The sequence below is a fragment of the Aristolochia californica genome, unplaced genomic scaffold (assembly GCF_029961685.1).
Source record: "Aristolochia californica isolate CCGP_79_NKW_82.1479 unplaced genomic scaffold, dmAriCali1.0.hap1 SCAF_6, whole genome shotgun sequence".
Taxonomy (NCBI): domain Eukaryota; kingdom Viridiplantae; phylum Streptophyta; class Magnoliopsida; order Piperales; family Aristolochiaceae; genus Aristolochia; species Aristolochia californica.
In genome coordinates, this window is record NW_027182257.1 from 42,530,665 (window position 1) to 42,554,020 (window position 23,356).

The window sequence follows — 23,356 nt, forward strand, 5'->3', positions numbered from 1 at the left end:
ATTAATTTTTATTTATTCCCCTAGAAGAGGCAATAAGAGGTCCATTTAACTTTCCTAAGAAAATTTTAAAATATTTATTATAATTTTCTAATAAGTCACTAATAGTAATAAGATTTTATTTAAAGTTTTTTTGGAAATATGTATCATAGGAAAAACATTTCTAGTTTTTCCTAGAATATAAGTTTCAACCAGGGGCACTATGGAGGCCAGTAAATTTATGGCCAGATTCAAAAATTACAAAACAAGCTAGACAACATTTTGATAAAAAAAGATTAATATTGGTGCGTTTTAATCCATTATTAAAATTCAATACTAAACCTCCCCTATCATTCTTTTTTTAAAATGTATGCATAATTTTATAGATAATTTATTTGACATATATTTTATATAGAGTATTAAATTTAGGTTAAGCTCAAATTCGGGTAGAGCTCAAGTTCGAGCTCAGTTAAAATTATCAGGCTCAAATTCGATTACAATTTTATGTTCGAGCCTAGGGTCGGCTTGAGCTCGAGTTCAAAATATTTAAATAAAGCTCGACTTGAACAAAGTTCGGATTCAGCTGGATTCGATGCCACCCTTATGCCCAATTTTAAGTAGAGGTCATTCCCAATTTTATGTAAAATGTATGCATAATTTTATATACAATTTATTGGACATATATTTTTTGAAAAGTTTTAAATGTATGTTGAAATTCGAGCTCGGCTAAAATTATTAGGTTCGAATTCGAAATATTTAAATCAAGCTCGGCTCGAACATAGGCATGTTCGGACTCGGCTTGGCTCGATGCCACCCCTACTTCCTTTGGTTGTGGGAGAAGCCCAATGTGGGTGATAGAGAAGATCTCTCATGAGTCTAGAAATCCAATTTTTTGGGTAATAGAGTCTCAGAATTGCCTAAACTCAAAGGTGAGTTGAGTCAACATCCTCACCATGCATACCTTGGAAGGAATTTGGAACTCATCAGTGGTGGCTTCATGGAGAAGAGAGTTAACTTCCTCCATCATAATCTCTTGACACTTTTCCTCAATGTCGTCAGTTTCACTGTTGGTCTCATTTGGCTAAGCTGTAAATCAAAGATAGGGCGAATGGAAACTATGCCTCCATGTCACCCTACTGACATATTCTATTCCCTCCCTCATAGGGTGACCAAGAATCAATTGAACTTTCCTAAGTATAGTAGTTATATAATCCATAAGGTTGTGTTTGGAACATAAAAAGTATAGAGAAAAGAAAAAGAAGAGAAGAGAAAGAGAAAAGAAAATAAAAGGTTTTTTTTTTCCTTGTTGGGATGCCCATGAAAAATGAGAGAGAACATGGAAGAGAAATATAGTTTTTCTTGTTTGGATACAAAATTTTCTCTCATGTTTCTATTTCTTTCTCTGTAAATTCTATCATTTTGTGAGAGAAAATTTATTAACTTTTTCTCTCTTATTTTCTTTTCGTTCAATGATTCTCTGCTACCAAACAACAAAAATTACTTTCTGTTTTTTTTTTCTTTTCTTTTTAGTGAGTTCCAAATACCATCTACATTATATACTCCAAGGTCTAACTTGTGACCGTCCTTGATCCAACAAAAAAGAATGCTATCAGCAAAACTGATCTTCTTGGCTCTCTTGAACTAACTTGACGTTAAGCTTCATTATGTAGAAATTCACTAACACCACTAGTCACTGGTTCTAAGAGTAAAGTGTGAAAGTTTTATAGCTGCTTCCTCTTTAAGGAAGCAAAAGGGGGGGAAAAAAAGCAATCATTCGTGTGCATGAACATTGCGGTAATTTGAAGGTTTTTCTTTTCTCTTTTTCTTTTTCTTTTTCTTTTAAAAGTTCTATCGTCTCTGTCGCAGAATACTGGCAGGCAATAAATAAAGGGAAGTCGTTCAGTCTTAAAGAGACACCGGGTGATTGATTAGGTCACCAGCTTTGTTTATTCGGAGCAGGCTTTTGGGAAATGGGAGAAGTTGAACCGAAGCAGTGGGCACTGAGGGAACTTGAACCTTGAGGACCTCTCACCATATTCATGACAAAAGGTAAAGATCGATGGAGATGGTCCAATGATGCTTCCCTTTAGTGGGGCCATGGGATGGTACCTGGGTAACGTATTGAACTCTATAAATAGGGCTGGAGCGAAAGGAAAAACAAGCTGAGCTTGGGAAACCTGCTTGAAAGTTGACGCCCCAGTCATGGATACTTCAGCTGTTCAGCCAGTTGACATCCCAGTCATGCTCAGTTCTTCTGTTCCTGAGATAGTTCCCATCAAAGTCGATGCTGCTGATTCAAAGGGCGACCTCACGAGACGTATATTCAAGGCTGCGAAGAGCGGCATCTGGAATACCCTCATCGACGAATTTATAAAAGATAATAGTACCCTAAAGAAAAAGATCACCAGTTCGGATGAAACAGCGTTGCACATTCTAGTCATCGAAGGCTACAAAAAGGAAGTCCAGCGTCTCATCCAGGAGTTGCCAGATGGAAAAGACAAAGAGGAGATCATGTTGATGAAGAACAACAGAGGGGACACCCCTCTTCACCTAGCAGCATTCCAGGGGGATTGGGACCTGTGTGGCCTCCTGTTGGGCGAAGGTGAATCATTTGTCCAAAAAGCATTCGGAGCTCGTAATGAAGACCTCGAGACCCCCCTCTTCTTGGCTGCTCTCCATGGGAAGAGAGACGCCTTCTTCGTCCTCTACCACAAGCTTCAAGAAAAGCTTAAAGAAGAGCAATCAATAAGTGAGTACGACAGAAGGAACGATGGTAACACTATCCTTCATGTTGCCATCATGGGGGAGCATTTCGGTGAGTACGTAACCTCCTTTTCCTTTCTTCGATGATAACTACGTTGCGATCCTTACAGGTCGTTTCTTCGAGTTTGTTATCAAAATTGTGCAGATTTGGCGTTCCAAATAATTCATATATATCGGAAGGAACAGGCAAAAGGGACGAAGGGGTTGGCTAATAGGATCAATGAGAAAGGGGAGTCGCCTCTGCACATTCTTGCCAAATGCTCCCACTCCTTCAGAAGTGGTTATCACCTCGGGATGGTTGATAATATCATCTACCATCGTGAGTCTGTTGCTCTACTATTTGCGTTTACTGTTTTAAGTTAGGTGAAGAGAAATGTAGAAAATGAATATGCTTTTACCATGCCTGGTCGTTATTCATTAATACCGTCAGTTCAATCTTACTTAACATTTTTTTGTCTAAGGCAGTTGCATGGGCTGACCCTCTGAAGCACAGCAATATCCACCCGCCCAAACCAGTGAAAGAGGGCGGGAAATCAAATCTTCCAGAGAACTACAGCACTTGTATCCTCATGTTTAAGCTTGCCCTGAGACCTGTTGGGGACGTGGGTATGTAATGCAGTCCTTATAAGTACCTTCAAAGTTTAGCTCAGCCTACATTTGCAGCAATTATCAAGACATGACGAGAAATTAACCATTTTTCCAGTGAATTACGACGCATGGAAGAAGTGGTTGAAGACTAGATTAGACCGAGGTATTTATATACAATCCTTGTTACCTTAATGACAGTTTTGGTCAGTACAGATTTGCAAATTTTATCATCTTCTCAGGACAAAAAAGCAAAGGAAACAACAACGCGGACCCAGAGAAGCAAAGCGGAGGTGATGATCATTCTTTCGACTGTTTAACATTTACATATCTGATACCTCACTTCATATATAACAGAATTGAAATGTAAAAATATGAGCAGGGAAAGCAAAAGGTCCAAAGAAAGAGGAAAAGAAAAATAGAACCACTCATTTTGCATATCATCAAAAGATTCCACAAAACTACGTTCCACTGTTTCGTTTATTGGAGTATGTCCTGATGATCTCTTTAACTATTCTGGGTTTAGGTGTGTACCTCTGACTTATCAGTGACATAATTTGTTTCCTTCGAATTTTCTACGTATGTAGAGTGAATAGTAATGCTGCACGCAGGGTTCTGGAAAATGAAAAAATTGAAAGATAGGAAGCAGAGACACACCTGGGCTATTCAGGTAATGGACGAGCTTGTAGAAGATGCTTCTGCTTGGGAGTATAATGCCGATGGTAAAAGACCAGAGGGACCATTAGCTACCCCCGAGTCATTTCCGAGCTCCCTCCAAGACAGTATGGGAAAAGATGGAAGCGGGGAACAGAAAAATGAAGTAAAAGAACCGGAAGCATCGAATGAGGGTCACGATCTAAAACTGACCATCCGTGGAAAAAAGAATCATTTGGAAATAATTGTAAACCCAGATGGGCTACAGCTTGGGGGACCTCAAAGTAATTTGGACGAACTTAAATCAGAGACACCGATCTTAGTTGCAGCAATGACTGGAGCAAAAGAGATAGTGGCAAAGATTCTCGACATCTTCCCCGTGGCTATTCGAGACGTAAGTAAAGATGGAAAAAATATAGTACTCTTAGCGGTGGAACATCGGCAGCCTTTTGTGTTTCAATTCTTGACTGACCTATGCCTTAAGAAAAGCCAGTTTGAGAGCGATTTCCAGAAAGTAGATAACGACGGAAATAGTGCACTCCACCTTGCAGCAACACTTGGAAAGAACCGACCATGGATCATACCTGGTGCAGCTCTGCAAATGCAATGGGAGATCAAGTGGTACAAGGTCTGCACAAAAAATTACCTCAAAATTTTTTTGCTTCCTGATTAATGTTCGCCAACTCCCCTAGATCTGTACTAACGTATTTTCTGTAATTTAAACAAACAGTTGGTGAAATCGTCCATGCAATCACATTCTTTCGTGCGCGTCAACAAAAAGGGACAAACAGCCAAGGAAATCTTCACCGAGACGCACAGAGAACTAGTCAGAGAAGGGGGCGACTGGTTGATCAATACTTCCCAGTCATGCTCAGTCGTTGCTGCACTTATAGCCACAGTGGCCTTTGCTGCAGCCGTTACTGTACCTGGCGGGAATAAAGATGATCAAGGAACTCCCAACCTGGAAGGCAGGCCCGCATTCGACATGTTTGCCATATCTTCTCTGATGGCACTTTGCCTCTCTGTCACCTCGCTGATAATGTTTCTAGCCATCCTCACCTCTCGTCACGTCGCGAAGGATTTTGAATGGAGTCTGCCAAGAAAGCTTATACTTGGTCTCACCTCTCTGTTCTTCTCCATAGCTGCGATACTGCTTTCCTTCTGTGCGGCCCATTATTTCTTACTGAGAAACCATCTGAAGCAGTTAGTGATTTACGTGTACGCTGTCCCTTGCTTGCCAGTGGCGCTCTTTGCATTTGCCCAGTTTCCTTTGTTCTTTGATCTCATCAAGGCTGTACTTACCCGTGTGCCACACCGGACCTACAGGGAAACAGTTTACTGAATGCTCGCTTCTTAGTTTCCGAGTTTGAGTTTTCCATTTTTTAACAGATTGTTTGTGTCTGTTTTCTTAGTTTTTTTTTAACTGATGTTTGTGTCGGAACATTATTTCTCTCTGTTTGTTTTGCTTCGACTATGATCCTTTCTATATGTATACTCTGGCTTTCTCACATTGCCTTGTAAATGTTTTTAACAATGTTAACTTTAATCTCACTGTTTGGAGAAAAGTAGTGTTGAGAGATATTTCTGTAATTGGGTGTTTTTTGTAACTTTGGAGAGGTTACTTCTATTTTCATATTTTAAATTATATATTAACGGAAAGATTTTTGAGTCTAGTTTCCAACAAAAAATAATTTTTGCAATCAGTTTTTTACAAAGAGAAATCATTATCTGAAATAACAAATGTCAGATTATGGGACAATTTCAAACGACAATAGAAAGTTTCAACTTTCGGGATAATTTGTGCCCACCAAGAATAGGAACTTGTATAAAAAATTATATGTCAAAAGAAAGTTCTACAGTACTATTTTCTATCCCAAGAAATGGTTCCTGAATGCGATTTTTTCATGGAGAGATATATGTGAGAATCACTTAATTGTATAGACCTCCTCTAGATTAAACTCTTGAATTTCTAGTTGATTCATAAGCAATTGAATGTTACATCCCTTATACAATCTTTTCCAACAAATAAAAAAAAACATAAAAAAGTTTTTCAAAAATGCCTATAGAGGAGATGAATTGCCTTATCTCACGTGCTTACAATTATTTAGGAAAAGATTTAAATTTTGAATTTATCTTTGGCCCATTTTTACATGACTTTGAGTGATGAACTTTTAAGAGTGTGTTTTGTTTGAAAGGATCTTCTCTTCTCTATATGAGGAGCTTACTCGTGGAAGATTTGCTTGCTCACGTGTGTTGATGTGAAAGCTTGAAGTGGGTCCCTCTAGTGAGATATTGTAGGTAGGGGTGGCTTCGAACCAAGCCAGCTCGCGAGCAGCTCGAGTTTGGCTCGGTGTTGTCTCGGTTCGATTCATTATATATCGAGTTCGAGCTCAGAAATAGGTTCATTTAGATTTACGAGCCGAGCTCGAGCCGAGCCAGGTTCGGCTTGTCAGCTCGCAAACCGGCTCATTAATTTAACGAGCGGCGATTCAGGAATCGGGGGAAGTTAGGAAACTTTTTGGGAAAGAGAGTCCCGTCTCTTCCCTTCCGTCCTGGCGCCTGGGAAACCCATACTTCTCTGCCATTTTCATGCGGTTTCAGCATGATTTTCTCGCGGAAATCACTGTCCGTCGGCGGGTATTCATGGGAAACGGGGGATTTTGGTCTTCAAATCCCTCGTTCTCCCTCTCCCTCTCTGATTCCTCAATCTCTGTCAAAGGCTTCAATTTTTTCGTCTTCCTCTTCTATCTTCTTCCTCTTCGATTTCTTCATTCGAAGTTCTTCCTCACCGATACACAAAAGCCACGGTCTGACGGGAGGTAAGATTTTTATTTAATGTTTTATTTTTTTTGCGTCGCCGACCTAACCCTACAAAACCTCTAACTCTCGCTTCATTTCAGCAGTGATCCTTCTATAAGTGTTGATTTTTTTTTTCATTTTTATCTTCTGTACGTTTTCTTCCTCTGCGATTTCGGTGTTGATTTTTGTTTTTCATTTTTATCTTCTGTACGTTTTCTTCCTTTGCGATTTCGGTGTTGAATTTTTTTTTTCGTTTTTATCTTCTGTGCGTTTTCTTCCTCTGTGACTTCAGTATTGGTTTTTTTTTTTCATTTTTATCTTCTATAAGTCTAGTTAACCTTTGGTTGACAGGACTCTGGGGTTCATTGTATATGTTCCAGATAAAGTTAAATACATCATTTTAATCATTTTTTACCTTTTTTCCTCAATCAATAAGTTTATCTCGTATCCATTTTCTATCATGTGGTTTTTTGTAAGCATGAAGAGAGTTTAGCAGACCATGTAGTTGATTATTATCTTATTACTCACAGGCCTAAACTTTGACCTTCCAATTTCCACCTATATTGCTATCAGCGGTATTGGTTTTAAATGCATAAAACTTTTGTTCTCTCTTAAGAATTTGTTTAAGCTGAAAAAGGATCTTTCATCCTTTGCTCGACATTGCATTCTGTACTGTTGTCATTCATATGTTGTCCTACATTTGGTATCCTATACGATTTTCCTGTGGACAAAGTCTCAAAGCCCTTCTTCTAGTCACAATATGTGGATTATCAACATTTTCAATGTACAGTGCACATCTACCTTTGCTAGTTCACTACTTATATTGATCTTTGTTCTTAGAGATTATGTCCATATTAATTATATTTTATCTGGTAGTGGACTTTTTTATCCAAAATGCAATGATTAGTCTTTATCTTTTTTCTGCAGCTTCTATTGTGACTTGGTTTTTTTTTTTTTTTCAATAACTTGAGAGAATTAAAATTATGATAACATGCTCTTTGAAGCAATTGTGTAGACAAAAATCATGTCCTAACTGCAAAACTGTAAAAAAATACCTATCTGGTGTGATCAAAGCCTGTTCTTTCTTCATGTGTCTTTTTCTTATTCCTATGGAACTCTTCCTATTCCTAAATATAATATTGTGGTCCATAAAACAACCATAAATTGTTGATCACCAAAATAAAACTGTTTTTATGCGTATGGAACTCAACCCAATTTTGTTATGTTAGACTAGTAACAAGTCTCGTAAGCATGTATTCATCATACATATTAGATCAGAACATTTCGGAATACAGTACAAATTTTTTATTTTTAGACCCAATATTTCGTTGAATTGATACGTTAGATACAGACGGATGTAAATTATCTCTCTTTTTTGCAATCGATTTTTATCCTTCCTCTTCGATTTCTTCATCCAAAGTTTTTCCTCACTGACGAGATGAAAGCGACTGTCCGACGGGAGGTAAGATTTTTATTTAATGTTCTATTTTTTTCGTCGCCGACCTAACCCTACAAAATTTCTAACTCTCGTTTCGTTTCAGTAGTGCTCCTTCATTCTTGGAAAGACTTTTGGAGATATCCCTGAACGGTGAACACACTTTTTGTTTATATAAGTGTTGATTTTTTTTTTCATTTTTATCATTAATTTCTTGGTATTGAGGTTGAATTTCATCAAAATATTAGAAGAGAATGTTGGTGTGCTTATTTCCTTCTCTTAGAAGTTAATAAATTTATATATAAAAAAAGGATCGGTATATTGGACTGGAAACTATTGGGTGTAGGGCTACAAGCTCAAAGAGACCCTGCTGCATTGAAAGACAAGGGTCGTTCCCGATTGTCACAACGTCACGTACCTTCCTCTAAGAATAGACAAGTATCTTAAATTATGTGTAGTATCTTTGTTGTTTGGATAGCTTTCTTTTCTTTATGTTTTTAATTTGTAATTTTTTTTTTTTGTAGAAGTAAGAATGTCAACACCTCCTCAATTGACATCAATAATTAACACTAGTTCTAGTGTGGCCATAAATAGTGACTCAACTCCACCAGAGTCACTACCCTCTGTCATAGAAATGGGCCCAAATGAAATTACCACAAATGAGGATGAAGGTGACTCTATCCATACTTCAAAAAGATAAAAAAAGTTTCATGTGTGGTTAGAATTCAAAGAAGTATCACTTAATGGTACAAAAAAGGCTCAGTGTGTTCATTGTAATATCAATTTGAGTGTTATTAGTAGTGGAGTGACCACACATATGAGTCGACATTTAAAATGTTGCACTAGTAGAAAAGTGGCATGAGAAAACAAAAAACCTTAAACTTTCAACCAGTGGGAACGGGGTCTAATGTTGATCAGAGTCCATCTGGACTTCCTCTTATGGATTTTGGAGGAAAATATGATCAAGCTAAAATGAGAGTACTCATTGCTCATTGGATTCTTATGCATGAACATCCATTCATGATAGTAGAAGAGGAGGGATTTAATTTTGTAATGAAGATGGCAAATATGAATTATGAGAAAATATCCCGTAAGACCATTAAGAAGGTGTGTATGGAGGTGTATGAGGCAGAGAAAAAGAAATTGAAAATTTTGTTAAAAGAGATTAACAAGATTAGTCTTACCACGGTTCTTTGGAAGTCCCAAAATCAAAATATTGAATACATGGTCATTACTGGGCATTTTATTGACAGTAATTTGAAGCTACAAAAATAAGTCTTGAGTTATGTGCATGTTCCTCCTCGTCGTGGCGTTGATATAGTAGGTGTTATTTACAAGTGTTTGAAAGAGTGGGAGATCGAAAATAAAGTTTTTAGTATTTCAGTTGATTATGCTGCATATAATGATGTTTGTATCAGAGTTTTGAAACAAGATTTTTCAAGGAAAAAAAATTTGGTGTGGTGGAAAGTTGTTTCATGTGCGTTGTTGTACTTATATTTTGAGCTTATTAGTCCAAGATGGTCTTGTTCAAATTAAGGATATCATTGATAATGTGCGTGAAAGTGTCAAATTCATAAATCTGTCTGAGGCTAGACTACACACTTTTTCTGAAATTGTACAACAATTAGAAGTTGGTGAAAAGAGGTTGGTTATTGATTGTCCAACTCGTTGGAACTCCACTTATGACATGTTGTCTTCTGCATTAAAATTCAAAGATGCATTCTCTAGATTTAAAATTAGAGAACCAACTTATGATTGTTTGCCAAGTTTTGATTAATGGGAAAAGGTTGACATGGTGTATGAGATTCTAGAAGTTTTTAATGTAGTTACTAATATAATTTCTGGGTGTGACTACCCTACTTCTAATTAGTACCTTAGTGAAGTATATAGGGTAAAAGAAGTTCTGGATTTTCATTCTACAAATGAAAATGTTTTCATTAGGACAATGGTTAGTAGAATGAAAGAGAAATTTGAGAAGTACTGGGGTGAATGCAATTTATTGATGGATGTTGCTTCATTTTTGGATCCAAGGGTCAAATTAAAGTTGATCGAAATGTGTTTTCCAATGATATATTCTAAGGAGGAAGCTACAATGAATATAAATTTAGTTCGACACACCTTATATGAGATCTACGATGAATATATATCCTTATATAATGTGGATATTAGAAATGAAGAGATTGTTTCAAGTACTAGCTCTATGGGTGTTTCCACAAGTCGTAGGCCTTCATCAAGTTCAAGTTGCTCAAAGTTAATGACTTATATGAAACAAAAGGATGTAGTTAATTCACCAAGGTCAGAATTGGAAATTTATCTTGAAGAATGTGTATATAGTTGTGAGGGAACTTCACAATATGATTTTGATGTTTTAAAATGGTGGAAAGTGAATCATATAAAATTTTGGGTATTATCTAAGATGGCAGCATACATCCTTGTAATTCTCATATCCACATTAGCTTCAGAGTCTACATTTAGTACTGGTGGTAGAGTAATAGACTCATATCGTTCTTCCTTGGCACCAAATACAATTCAAACTTTGATTTGAGGCAGTGATTGGGTTCGAATTCTTCACGGTGTAAAGAAAAATCAAAAGGTGAATTTCTTTGATTAATTATTTATTATGATATTTTTTAGTTTTATTTATTAAAATTTTGTTTTATGATTACAGCGTGAGAAGAAGAGTGTAGAGATAATGCTACCCGCTACATGATTTTTCATGTTTCTCTCATCATGGTAATTTTAATATTTTTAACAACATTAAGTAACTAGTAGTGGAAGAGTATTTTTTTATCTGACAATAACTAATTTTATTTTTTTGTTTTTGTCATAGGTGGAGATTTTGCTCATGCAGGTACGTATATTATTTTCTAGCATTAAGAGAAACAACTATAGTTTGTAAATTTATAATGATTTATAGTTTTTATTTGGTTGATTGTAAATTGATAGTGATATTTCATTTAATTTTGTTGTGTTTGATTATTGTATGGAGTTTATTTATAATATTATGCAGTGTATGGAGTGTTTAGACTATTTTATGGAGTGTATAAACAATTTCATGGAGTTTATTTATAATGTTATGCAATGTATGGAGTGTTTATGGAGTGTTTATGCAGGTATTATGTATATTGATTATGCCCAATTTTAAGTAGAGGTCATGCCAAATTTTATACAGGTATTATATACATAGATTATGCTCAATTTTAAGAAGAGGTTATGCCCAATCTTATACATGTATTATATATATATATATAGGTTATGCCTAATTTTATGTAGAGGTCATGCCCAATTTTATGTAAAATGTATGCATAATTTTATATACAATTTATTTTATATATATTTTTTGAAATTTTTAAATGTATGTTGAGGCTCGAGCTTGGCTCAAACTCAATTAAAATTTTTGGGCTCGAGCTCGATAACAATTTTAGGCTCGAGACGAGGATCAGCTCGAAATATTTAAATCAAGCTTGGCTCGAACATAGGCAGGTTCGGGCTTGGCTCAGCTCAATGCCACCCCTAATTGTAGGTGGCTTGCTTTGTAAATTTTCTTGGATGGAAGAGAGGACTCATTGGGTCCGTCTTAGCATGGATTTTAACTAGCTTGTTTGTAATGGAATACTGGAGTTGTCAACATGCATGGTTGTCTTCGAATCCACCTCAAACGAAATTGAGAGGTCAACCATACGTTCAGCTTGCTACTAATGAGTCTGAGGTGTGTGTGCGAAAGATGATTGGTAGAAATATCAACGAGTTTTTCAATAGTACAAATTTAGATTTCTCTCAGATAAAGTGATAGTCAATACCAATGTGTTGGCTGCAAGAATGACAAACAGATTGTTATAGAGATACATAGCATTGGGATTATAACATAATAACAAAGGATTAGAAGATGAAATATGTAATTTTTTAGTAATTGTAGCCAGGTTACTTCAACACAAGTGGAAGTCATGGCTCTATACTCAACTTTCGTAGTGCAAAGAAACTATGGGTTATTTTTTGCAGACCAAGAAAAAATGATAGTGCTAAGGAAAATATCATAACTTGTAATGGATTGCCATGTTAGGGGACAACCTCCCCAATCAGTTTTGGAAAAGGAAAGAAAATTAATAGAAGTTGGTCTTATAAAGACAATGCGGTAACCTTAAGTGCCTTTTAGATACCTAAGAATGCATTTGACTAGAGTAAAATGAAAATTTCTTGGTGCATGTATATATTGAAAAATTATGTTAATATAATACCTGGTCTTATAAGGGTATGATATTGGATAGCTCCTACAGTTATGCAATTACGTGTGGGTTAGATTAAAGCCAGCTATGAAAGTTTATTTTTATGTTAGTTGTCAATAGAGTGGAAATTGATGTTCAAGATTCCATGCCAGCTCTATGTAGATTATTTTTAAAATGTTCTTGTTGAGAAAGAAATGTTGTTGATCCCAGAAAAATGTTTCATGTAATTGGTTTTGAAATTCGGTCATTAGGTTTTTAATATTACTATTAAGAATAATATCGACTACAAAGAGCAGTAAATATAAAGAAGTACAAGGAAACATTACTAGCTAAAAAGCCTAATGTAGTAGGAAATCACTGAAACTATTGTTGAAGAAGCCATATGAGGCAGTTTAACACAAGTCTTATGTAAAGCATATCTAACAAGTTTCATTGAGTTTAAGGTGAATCTCATGCGAGACAAGTCTCACAAGAGAAATAAACTCAAAGAAAAAATTGAAATTTAGGAGGTTGTTTCCCATTTAAACTTTCTTTTTATGTTTATACTTTTGGGTGTAATTGCGAATTGCAATTTTATTTTTAGTAAGATTCAAGTTGCATTCCTTAATGATAGGACATGATGTAAGAGAGTATAATACCTCTGTCATATTTTTCCTCACATATCAACATCGTATCAGAGAAGGCAAGGATTTGTCATAGAAAGGGAGAGGAAGAAGGAGAAGAAAAGAAGGAAGGAGAAGCACAAATTGTTTTTTTTTTTTTCATTTGTCTTCTTCTTTCTTTGTTCCTTTTTTGTGAGATTTTGCACTATCATACCACACTTTTCATATAGAAAATTATATATATCGAGAAAGACCTTTGAGACTAGTTTCTAACACAAAAAGAATTTTTACATTCAAAGTTTAATTTATAAAAAAATTCAATGACATCTGAAGTAGCAATGATCAGGCAGTAGAAAATTTTCAAGCAGAAACAAGAAACTTCAATGTTTGTCAAAGTAAAGCTCAATGAGTCTATTTTCTAATCCGAAAAATAGTTTCCCAATCCAATTTTTCTAGAGAAAGATATCATTATTGGGATCGTCGAAGGTCAGACATGAAGTATGTAGTTTGTAAAATTTTGATTCTTTAAATCTCATTCCTCTTTTTCTGGTCTCCACATTTTTTGAGAAATTTCCAATTCCAGTCCTTGTTCATGAATGGTTATTTTGATGTTTAATTAAGAGTTTAGAAATTCAAATATATATATATATATATGTGTGTGTGTGTTTGTGTGTGTGTGTGTGTGTGTGTGTGTGTGTGTGTGTGTGTGTGTGTGTGTGTGTGTGTGTGTGTGTGTGTATGTGTGTGTGTGTGTGTGTGTGTGTGTGTGTGTGTATGTATATATGTAATATATATATTTATATTTAGTTACGTTTCCTTCTACATCTTCTTCCCATCTTCATATAATTTTTTGAGTTCAGTTTCCTTTTGACAAAGTCTGAAAATTTTGAATTAGAAAGCCTTGTTTTCTCATTCTAAATTCCAAATATATTTATCCTAAATCTCCCTAATTTCATAATTCCTTTCTTGAATATTTTCTTTTCAAGTTGGTCAAGTTGTGTTAAAAGTAATTTTTTATATTTGAATTCTACTTTAAAAAATTTAATTATTATATTCCATCTTAAAACTTTCCTTATTAGAGTTTTTTAAGTTTTCTAATCATATATATTCATACAGGAATTATTTTATCTCCCGCTTGAGTCAAACCTAATCAATTTTTATTTATCTATTGGTCTAAAAGCACCTCTTTCGTATTTCGAAGTTTGAAGAACCACATTGTGCGCCTCCTTCTGTTTGAAATATGGAGTTGTTATTTTTTTGTTCACACCCTCAATTCTTCAAAGTAGTTTCTTCAATTTGTGTTTTTAAAATCACTGTAGAGCAATGCCTAAAGATCAACTACCTGCAAAGATCAGGAATACGCCCAACATCCAACTTACTTCAATTCTTTTATTCTTTTTACCCAAGTGGTATTTTGAGCTATCCTTTAAAAGTGGTATTTTGAGCTATTCTTTTCCTTGCCCATAAATGGGCTACATCACCTTTAAATTTTAGTGGGCTTTTAGATTGGAGTAAGAGTTTTGTATTCGAGTGAGGTGATTTTTTTTCTTTCACTCTTATTTTGTGCAAGCTTGTTGTCTTGGCAAAGAACAAAGACATCTCAGCTTCAAGGGGTGAAGTAGAAGCAAAAGTATAAGTAAGAGTTAATTAGCAATGAAGAATTTGACAAGTTGTGGTAATAAATTTTTATGTGACCAGAATATCCAAGTTAAGTGGGAGAATAAGATGACAACAAAATGAAGAGTACACGAAATAAATGAATAAGAATAGGATAAATCAAGACAATCAAAAATCAGAATTTTTTACAGTCAAACAAGATCGGAATTTCTTTCCATCCACACAAGTTTCTTGACCAAGAGTGTTTTGCAAGTTGAAATTACAAACCCCGTCTTGAGGGGGAGTGTCAAAGAAGTCATATCAGGGAGTCTAAGACAAGTCTCATGCAAAGCATATCTCACAAGTTTCATTGAGTCTAAGGGGAATCTCTTGTAAGATAAGTCACACAAGAGAAGCAAGCACAAAGAAAAAGTAGAATTTAGGCAAATGATTCCTAGTTATGCTTTTTCTATTTATGTTAGTTTAGCAAGTTATATTTTGGGTGTGACTGGGAACATTGGAAAACTTTATTTTTAGTAGGATTCAAATTGTATTCCTTTATAAAAGGACGTGAAGTAAGAGAGCATAGCATTTCTTTTATATTTGTCCTCGCATATCAACACGTAGCATATAATTCTTGTGGGGCTTGTTTGACCCCATAGGGTAGGTTGCATTCTCAAAATCTAGAAGTTATTACATGTAGACTTCTTCTGGAATTATGTTCTGTAAGAAGGTATTGTTGGCATCAAATTGTAAAAGGGGCCAGTTATAACATAGAGCAAGAGCAAGGACTACTCGAATAGACTGAAAGCTTACTATAGGACTAAAATTTTTATCATACTCAATTCCAAGAAGTTGATGGTGTCTTTGAGAAACTAAACAAGCTTTGTAGTTTTGAATAATTCCATATATATTATATTTTGTTCAAAATATCCATCTAGAACCAACTATATGCATATTTGGGTTCTTATGAACAAGGTCTCTTGTGTATTTTTTAGCAGAGCATGGTAGTACTCCTTTTGCATAGCTGAGTAGTAGTGAGGAATAGTAAGATCATACTTGTAGGACAATGTGTGAGTGTTAATTGGTTTTTCTTTTTCAATTGTTTTGCTATAGGGTTAACTCCTTTTTAGTTTCAAAGTTTTTTGTTGCATTGGCTCAACTCCCTTCATTTCCTCTTCTTATTCAATGGGCTCAATTCCTACCTATGGGGTTGACTCTTGTACGCTTCTATATCCTATATCCTTACTGTTCTAGCTTTTATGTTGAAGGGGCCAACTCCTTTCTAAGTTTAGAAGTTATGTTTCCTATAGTAAACTCCTTTGCACCTTTGGATCTCCATTCCTCCTATCACAGAGGCCGACTCCTATGTATTTGGTCAATCCCTTTTTTCCTTCTATTGTTCAACTTTTCATTTTTCAAGATGATGTAGTTGTCTCCTCTACTTGGGATAACTCCTTGTGTGCATTTTACTCTTGCCTTTTAGGCTTGCTGTCTACACTCAATAGTACTCTTTATCTTTCTTGTCTAGTCAAATAGAAATACTAGGCCATTTATATAGTTTGTTTTTTACATGAGTTACTTATCCTTATGTATGGATCACTCACATGGTCTTCTACTAATCAAACGGATGGGTTACAAGAAATTTTTGTTGTGGGCTTTTTGAGCTACACAACAAATTTAATATATAACATTAGTAACTAAAAATAATACTAAGTTACCCTCGCTCATAACCAAGTAAGTGGTGATCAAGTATGGAAAACTCTTACCTATTTCTATTCCATTTAGAAAATGATAAATATATAATTAGATAAGATTATTCAAATATTTAATCGATTAAAATTTTATGTTTCATTTTATTTTCTTTAATAAATGATAAATAAAAGATATTTAAATGGATAAATTTCAAAGTACTCATTCGATGATCATTTAAAACTAAAACCCTTACCTGTAAATACAAGTCATTCTCCAAGAAATGAGATGGTTGTTGTGAGAGAAGTGAATTGCACGAAGATTTTAATGCACAAAAAAAAAAATTCACTATAGTTGGGCTGAATTTCAAAAGACTCGGAGAGCAATAGCAACTATCACAACTCAATTAGAGTAGGATTACAAATCATACAACAAGCAACACTTTTACTACAACTCCATCATACTTCCTTTGGTCCTCTATTTTTTATGGTGAAATATAGTTTTTCAGAGAAATTATTAATTATTATTGATGAAATCCATTTTCTGTCGATAGTTATTCTTTTTTGGGTTATTTCTAGTGAAAATTCTCAACAAACAAATTCACTGATAATAGTTTCTTAGGTTAAAAAATAGGCTTTTTTGGCCAAACGTTTTGTTGAAAACAGTCGAATTTCTTGTAGTGAAATGCAGATGACAACTAACCAATCTCTAAGTTGAAACTCCTCAAATATAGTCCTAAATGTGCAGTTGTCTTCATCCAATAGGTGCAATTTCCCCCTGGATGGCTAGATGCCCTTGGCTAATCACCTACTTGGAGATGGTATGGAGCTTCCTTTGGTTGTGGGAGAAGCCCAAAGTGTGTGATAGAGAAGATCACTCATGAATCTAGTGATTCAAGTTTTTGGGTAATAGAATCTCAAATTTGCCTAAACTCATAGGTGAGTTGAGTAAACATCCTCCCCATGCATACCTTGGAAGGAATCTGGAACTCATCAGTGGTGGCTTCATGGAGAATGGAGTTAACTTCCTCCATCATAATCTCTTGACACTTTTCCTCAATGTCGTCGTCACTATCACTATCACTTTCACTTTTGGTCTCATCTGGCTAAGCTATAAATCAAAGATACGGCGAAGGGTAACTATGCCTCCATGTCACCCTACCAACATAATCTATTCCCTCCCTCATAGGGTGAATCCATAAGGTTGTGTTTGGAACATAGAAAGTATAGAGAAAAGAAAAAGAAGAGAAGCGAAAGAGAAAGAGAAAATAAAAGAAGTTTTTTTTTTCTTGTTGGGATGCCCATAAAAAACTGAGAGAAAAAATGGAAGAGAAATGCAGTTTCTCATGTTTGGATACACGTGAAAAATAAAAATAAAAAAAATAAACAGAAAATTAGTAATATCTTAAAACTTTGATGATTAAAATTTTCTCTCATGTTTCTTTTTCTTTTTATTTTCTCCCTAAATTCTATCATTTTGTGAGAGAAAATTTATTAACTGTTTGCTCTCTTATTTTCTTTTTATTTAATGATTCACTGCTGCTAAACAGTAGAAAATATATTTTCTTTTCGCTTTTCTTTTCTTTTATTTTCTTTTCTTTTTAGTGGGTTCAAACATGTCCTAATTTGAAGGTATTTCCTTTCTCTTTTTCTTTTTCTTTTAAAAGTTCGATCGCCGCTGTCGAAGAATAAGGGCACGCAATCAATAAAGGGAAGTCATTCAGTCTTTGAAGTCTCTTCTAACCACCGAAGCAGTGGGCAGTGAGGGAACTTGAACCTTGAGGATCTCTCACCATATTTATGACAAAAGGTAAAGATCGATGGAGATGGTCCAATGATGCTTCCCTTTTGTGGAACCACGGCTCTATAAATAGGGCTTGTGCGAAAGGAAAAACAAGCTGAGCTGCCAGTTGGGAAACCTGCTTGAAAGTTGACGCCCCAGTGATGGATACTTCAGCTGTTCAGCCAGTTGAGATCCAAGCCATGCACAGTTCATCTGTTCATGAGATAGTTCCCAACCAAGTCGAGGCTCCTGATTCAAACGGCGACCTCACGAGACGTATATTCAGGGCTGCCAAGAGCGGCATCTGGACGACCCTCATCGACGAATTTCTAGAAGATAAGAGTATCCTAAAGAAAAAGATCACCAGTTCGGATGACACTGCCTTGCACATTCTAGTCATCGAAGGCTACAAAAAGGAAGTCCAGAGTCTCATCGAGGGGTTGCCAGATGGAGAACACAAAGAGGAGATCATGATGATGAAGAACAAGAGAGGGGACACCCCTCTTCACCTAGCAGCATTCCAGGGGGATCGGGACCTGTGTGGCCTCCTGTTGGGCGAAGATGAATCATTTGTCCAAAAAGCATTCGGAGCTCGTAATGAAGACGGCGAGACCCCCCTCTTCTTGGCTGCTCTCCATGGGAAGAGGGATGCCTTCCTCGTCCTCTACCACAAGCTTAATGAAAAGGTTAAAGAAGAGCAATCAATTAGTAAGTACCACAGTAGGAACGGTGGTAACACTATCCTTCATGTTGCCATCATGGGGGAGCATTTCGGTGAGTACGTAACCTCCTTTTCCTTTCTTCGATGATAACTATGTTGCGATCCTTGCAAGGTGTTTCTTCGATTTTTTTTTATCAAAATTGAGCAGATTTGGCGCTGCAAATAATTAAAATATATCGGAAGGAACAAGCAAAATGGAGGAACGGGTTGGCTAATAGGAACAATGAGAAAGGGGAAACGCCTCTGCACATTCTTGCCGAATGCTCCCACGCCTTCAGAAGTGGTTATCACCTCGGGATGGTTGATAATATCATCTACTATCGTGAGTCTGGGGCTCTACTATTTGCGTTTACTGCTTGAAGTTAGGTGAAGAGAAATGTAGAAAATGAATATGCTTTTACCATGCCTGGTCATTATTCATTAATACCATCAGTTCAATCTTAACGTTTTCTTGTCTAAGGCAGTTGCAAAGGCTGACCCTCTGAACCCGAACAATTTCCACCCGCCCGAACCAGTGAAAGAGGACGGGAAATCAAATGTTCCAGAGAATTACAGCACATGTATCGACTTGCTTAAGTTTGCCCGTAGAGCTTTGGAGGACGTGGGTATGTAATTAATGCAGCCCTTATTAGTACCTTCCAAGTTTAGCTCAGCCTATATTTGCAGCAATTATCATGACATGATGAGAAATTAACCATTTTTCCAGTGGATTACGACGCATTGAAGAAGAGGTTGATGATTAAATTAGGCAGAGGTAAATATATACAACCCTTATTACCTCAATGACAGTTTTGGTTAGTATAGATTTGCAAATTTTATCTTCTTCTCAGGTGGAAACAACAACGCGGACCCAGTGAAAGGGAAAAAGGAAAAGGAAAATAGAACCACTAATTTTGCATATCATCAAAATATTCCACTAAACTACGTTTCACTGTTTCGTTTAATGGAGCTTGTCCTGAGGACCTCTTTAACTATTCTGGGTTTAGGTGTGTACCTCTAACTTATCAGTGACATAATTTGTTTCCTTCTAATATTCTACGTCTGTTGATTGAATAGCTATGCTGCACGCAGGGTTCAGGAAAATTAAGAAATTGAAAGATAGGAAGCAGAGACACGCCTGGGCACTTCAGGTAATGAACGAGCTTGTAGAAGATGCTTCTGCTTGGGAGTATAATGCCGATGGTAAAAGACCAGAGGGACAATTAGCTCCCGACAATTCATATCCGAGAATTTCTAATCCGCCGGTTAATAGCACAGAGCAGCAAGGTAAAATTCCGTTATAATTCGTTCCCGAGTTGGTTGATCCACTCCCAAACGGAACAGGCAATAAGGGATGCCTTGCAATTTCAGGTTCAACTGCACAATACAGTATGGGAAAAGGTGGAAGCGGGGAACAGAACAATGAAGTAAAACAACCGGAAGCATCTAATGTGGGTCACGATCTAAAACTGACCATCCAAGAAAACAAGCATCGTTTGGAAATAACTGTAACCCCAGATGCAGCAAAGACTGGAGCAAAAGAGAGAGTGCAAAATATTCTCGATCTCTTCAAAGTCGGTATTCGAGAGGTGCCTCAAACTAATTTGGACGAACTTAAATCAGAGACACCGATCTTAGTTGCTGCAAGGACTGGAGCCAAAGAGATAGTGGAAAAGATTCTCGACATCTTCCCAGGGGCTATTCGAGACGTAAGTAAAGATGGCAAGAATATAGTACTCTTAGTGGTGGAACATCGGCAACCTTTAGTGTTTCAATTCTTGACCGAGCTATGCCTTAAGAAAAGCAAATTTCAGAGCGATTTCCTGAAAGTAGATAACGACGGAAATAGTGCACTCCACCTTGCAGCAACACTTGGAAAGAACCGACCATGGATCATACCTGGTGCAGCTCTGCAAATGCAATGGGAGATCAAGTGGTACAAGGTCTGCACAATATTTTTTTGCTTCCAGATTAATGTTCGCCTACTCCCCTAGATTAGTACTAACGTATTTTCTGTAATTTAAACAAACAGTTGGTGAAATCGTCCATGCAATCACATTCCTTCGTGAAAGTCAACAAAAAGGGACAAACAGCCAAGGAAATCTTCACCGAGACGCACAGAGAACTAGTCAGAGAAGGAGGCGACTGGCTGATCAATACTTCCCAGTCATGCTCAGTCGTTGCTGCACTTATAGCCACAGTGGCCTTTGCTGCAGCCGTTACTGTACCTGGCGGGAATAAAGAAAATCAAGGAACTCCCAACCTGGAAGGCAGGCCCGCATTCGACATGTTTGCCATATCTTCTCTGCTGGCACTTTGCCTCTCTGTCACCTCGCTGATAATGTTTCTAGCCATCCTCACCTCTCGTCACGTAGCGAGGGATTTCGAATGGAGTCTGCCAAGAAAGCTTATACTTGGTCTCACCTCTCTGTTCTTCTCCATAGCTGCGATACTTCTTTCCTTCTGTGCGGCCCATTATTTCTTACTGAGAAACCATCTGAAGCAGTTAGTGATTTACGTGTACGCTGTCCCTTGCTTGCCTGTGGCGCTCTTTGCATTTGCCCAGTTTCCCTTGTTCTTTGATCTCATCAAGGCTGTACTTACCCGTGTGCCACACCGGACCTACAGGGAAACTGTTTACTGAATGCTCGCTTCTTAGTTTTCGAGTTTGAGTTTTCCATTTTTTAACAGATTGTTTTGTGTCAGTTTTCTTGGTTTTTTTTAACAGATGTTCGTTCCATAAACAAGTCTCTCTGTTTGATTTGCTTCGACTATGGTCCTTTCTATATGTATACTGTGGCTTTCTCACATTGCCTTGCAAATGTTCCGCTAGAAATCTCTAACTAAATCACGTACAGAGTAATCCATTTCAAGCTTTTCAGTTCATGTTAATAACAATGTTAACATTAATCTCACTGTTTGGAGAGATATTTTTGTAATTGGGTGTTTTTTGTAACTTTGGAGAGGATACTTCTATTTTCTCTCCTTAAACTGTTTTTTTTCTGCTTAATATAAGTAGAACAGAGAAAGAATGATGTAATTTTAGGAAAGTATTTTCTCATATAATCTTATTTCCATGGCTGTAGAGGGAGCAAGGGCACCAGTGACTTTTATCATTGTTTTGGTCTCTTCTGTTAGAAGATGTAATTTCTATTTATTTATATTTTTAACAAAGTATATTCTCATGGAATCTTATTTTCACGGTTGTAAAGAGAGTAGGGGCACAGGTGTTTTTTTTTTTTTTTTTTTTGTATCATTGCTTTGTGTTATAAATAGTAGAGAAGAGGGAAACCCTAACAATCCTCCTCTAAAATTTCACGTGAATTATTTTTTTAAGGTCGCTCTTCTCTGATTTGTCTCTTCTGGTTCTTCTATGTTCATGAAATTTCACATTTGGTATAAGAGCAGGCACAATGCATGTATTAGAATCCAAAGGGGGGAGAGCAACAAAAAGGACTATCCAATTCCCAAGTGAAAGTCGTCACTATGGTGAAAAGGGTTACCTAATCCAAAGTGGGAGCTACCATAGAGGGACGATCTTGAGATTGAGAAGGAGAAGATGATGTAGAAGAAGAATAAGAAGAATAGAAAAGAAGATAAGTTTTCTCGATGTTTCCCCATCCCAACATCCGTTTTTCTTGGAGTTCGCACCTTTATTCTAAAATTTTCATATTTTAAATTATATATTAACGGAAAGGTTTTTGAGTCTAGTTTCCAACGAAAAATAATTTTTGCAATCAAAGTTTTTTACAAAGAGAAATCATTATCTGAAATAACAAATGTCAGACTATGGGACAATTTCAAACGACAATAGAAAGTTTCAACTTTCAGGATAATTTGTGCCCACCAAGAACATGAACTTATATAAAAGATTATATGTCAAAAGAAAGTTCTACAATACTATTTTCTATCCCAAGAAATGGTTTCTGAATGCGATTTTTTCATGGAGAGATATATGTGAAAATCACTTAATTGTATAGACCTCCTCTAGATTAAACTCTTGATTTTCAAGTTGATTCATAAGCAATTGAATGTTACATCCCTTATACAATCTTTTCCAACAAATAAAAAAAACATATAAAAGTTTTTCAAAAATGCCTATAGAGGAGATGAATTGCCTTATCTCATGTGTTTACAATTATTTAGGAAAAGATTTAAATTTTGAATTTATGTTTGACCCATTTTTACATGACTTTGACTGATGAACTTTTAAGAGTGTGATTTTCTAAGTTATATAACAAAAATACCCTTATTTAACAAAACTTAAACCTATCTCGGAACTCTTATTACAACTATGCCACACCACTCTCACTAATCCCACATGGTAATAGAATTTGAATGACCAAAATATAATTGTCCCTGATTCTTCTCTTCATTTTTTCTCACTTCTAAGTTATCTAACCAAAATACCTTTAATTAATATAACTCAAACTATCTTGGAACTCTTATTACAACTATGCCACCACTCTCACTAATCCCTTTCAAGCTAAACCATATATCTCAAACTACCCCATCATGCTACAGCTAAGGGACACAAAAACAAAATTGT

The 23,356-nt window shown here is 36.1% G+C and overlaps 3 protein-coding genes across 3 annotated transcripts; all 3 read left to right on the top strand.

Annotated features, from left to right (window-relative positions):
• The first annotated feature begins 2,163 nt into the window (after window positions 1–2,163).
• LOC137934690 (uncharacterized) lies at window positions 2,164–5,567 on the top strand. Its single transcript, XM_068779173.1, has 8 exons — window positions 2,164–2,791; window positions 2,885–3,058; window positions 3,205–3,345; window positions 3,443–3,490; window positions 3,567–3,617; window positions 3,707–3,850; window positions 3,936–4,606; window positions 4,709–5,567. The coding sequence occupies exons 1-8, from the start codon at window positions 2,179–2,181 to the stop codon at window positions 5,318–5,320; spliced, it is 2,454 nt and encodes an 817-aa protein (XP_068635274.1). The 5' UTR covers window positions 2,164–2,178; the 3' UTR covers window positions 5,321–5,567.
• Window positions 5,568–18,268: 12,701 nt separating this feature from the next.
• LOC137935453 (uncharacterized) lies at window positions 18,269–20,111 on the top strand. The gene is made up of 6 exons (XM_068780105.1): window positions 18,269–18,881; window positions 18,977–19,150; window positions 19,293–19,433; window positions 19,535–19,582; window positions 19,659–19,814; window positions 19,900–20,111. Exons 1-6 carry the CDS (start codon window positions 18,269–18,271, stop codon window positions 20,109–20,111), a joined length of 1,344 nt encoding a protein of 447 aa, XP_068636206.1.
• Window positions 20,112–20,198: 87 nt separating this feature from the next.
• On the top strand, window positions 20,199–21,571 carry LOC137935454 (ankyrin repeat-containing protein ITN1-like). Its single transcript, XM_068780106.1, has 2 exons — window positions 20,199–20,750; window positions 20,840–21,571. The coding sequence occupies exons 1-2, from the start codon at window positions 20,199–20,201 to the stop codon at window positions 21,449–21,451; spliced, it is 1,164 nt and encodes a 387-aa protein (XP_068636207.1). The 3' UTR covers window positions 21,452–21,571.
• Window positions 21,572–23,356: the final 1,785 nt, after the last annotated feature.

What these genes read in the sequence shown, in the direction of transcription:
- LOC137935454 (XM_068780106.1), top strand. Translation starts at nt 20,199, where the DNA reads ATGGGAAAAGGTGGAAGCGGGGAACAGAACAATGAAGTAAAACAACCG. An exon ending in GGGAGATCAAGTGGTACAAG is followed by an intron (nt 20,751 to 20,839) that starts GTCTGCACAATA and finishes TTAAACAAACAG; the next exon opens with TTGGTGAAATCGTCCATGCA.
- LOC137934690 (XM_068779173.1), top strand. Translation starts at nt 2,179, where the DNA reads ATGGATACTTCAGCTGTTCAGCCAGTTGACATCCCAGTCATGCTCAGT. An exon ending in GAGACCTGTTGGGGACGTGG is followed by an intron (nt 3,346 to 3,442) that starts GTATGTAATGCA and finishes CCATTTTTCCAG; the next exon opens with TGAATTACGACGCATGGAAG. An exon ending in CCCAGAGAAGCAAAGCGGAG is followed by an intron (nt 3,618 to 3,706) that starts GTGATGATCATT and finishes AAATATGAGCAG; the next exon opens with GGAAAGCAAAAGGTCCAAAG.
- LOC137935453 (XM_068780105.1), top strand. Translation starts at nt 18,269, where the DNA reads ATGGATACTTCAGCTGTTCAGCCAGTTGAGATCCAAGCCATGCACAGT. An exon ending in GATGATTAAATTAGGCAGAG is followed by an intron (nt 19,583 to 19,658) that starts GTAAATATATAC and finishes TCTTCTTCTCAG; the next exon opens with GTGGAAACAACAACGCGGAC. An exon ending in TTTAACTATTCTGGGTTTAG is followed by an intron (nt 19,815 to 19,899) that starts GTGTGTACCTCT and finishes TGCTGCACGCAG; the next exon opens with GGTTCAGGAAAATTAAGAAA.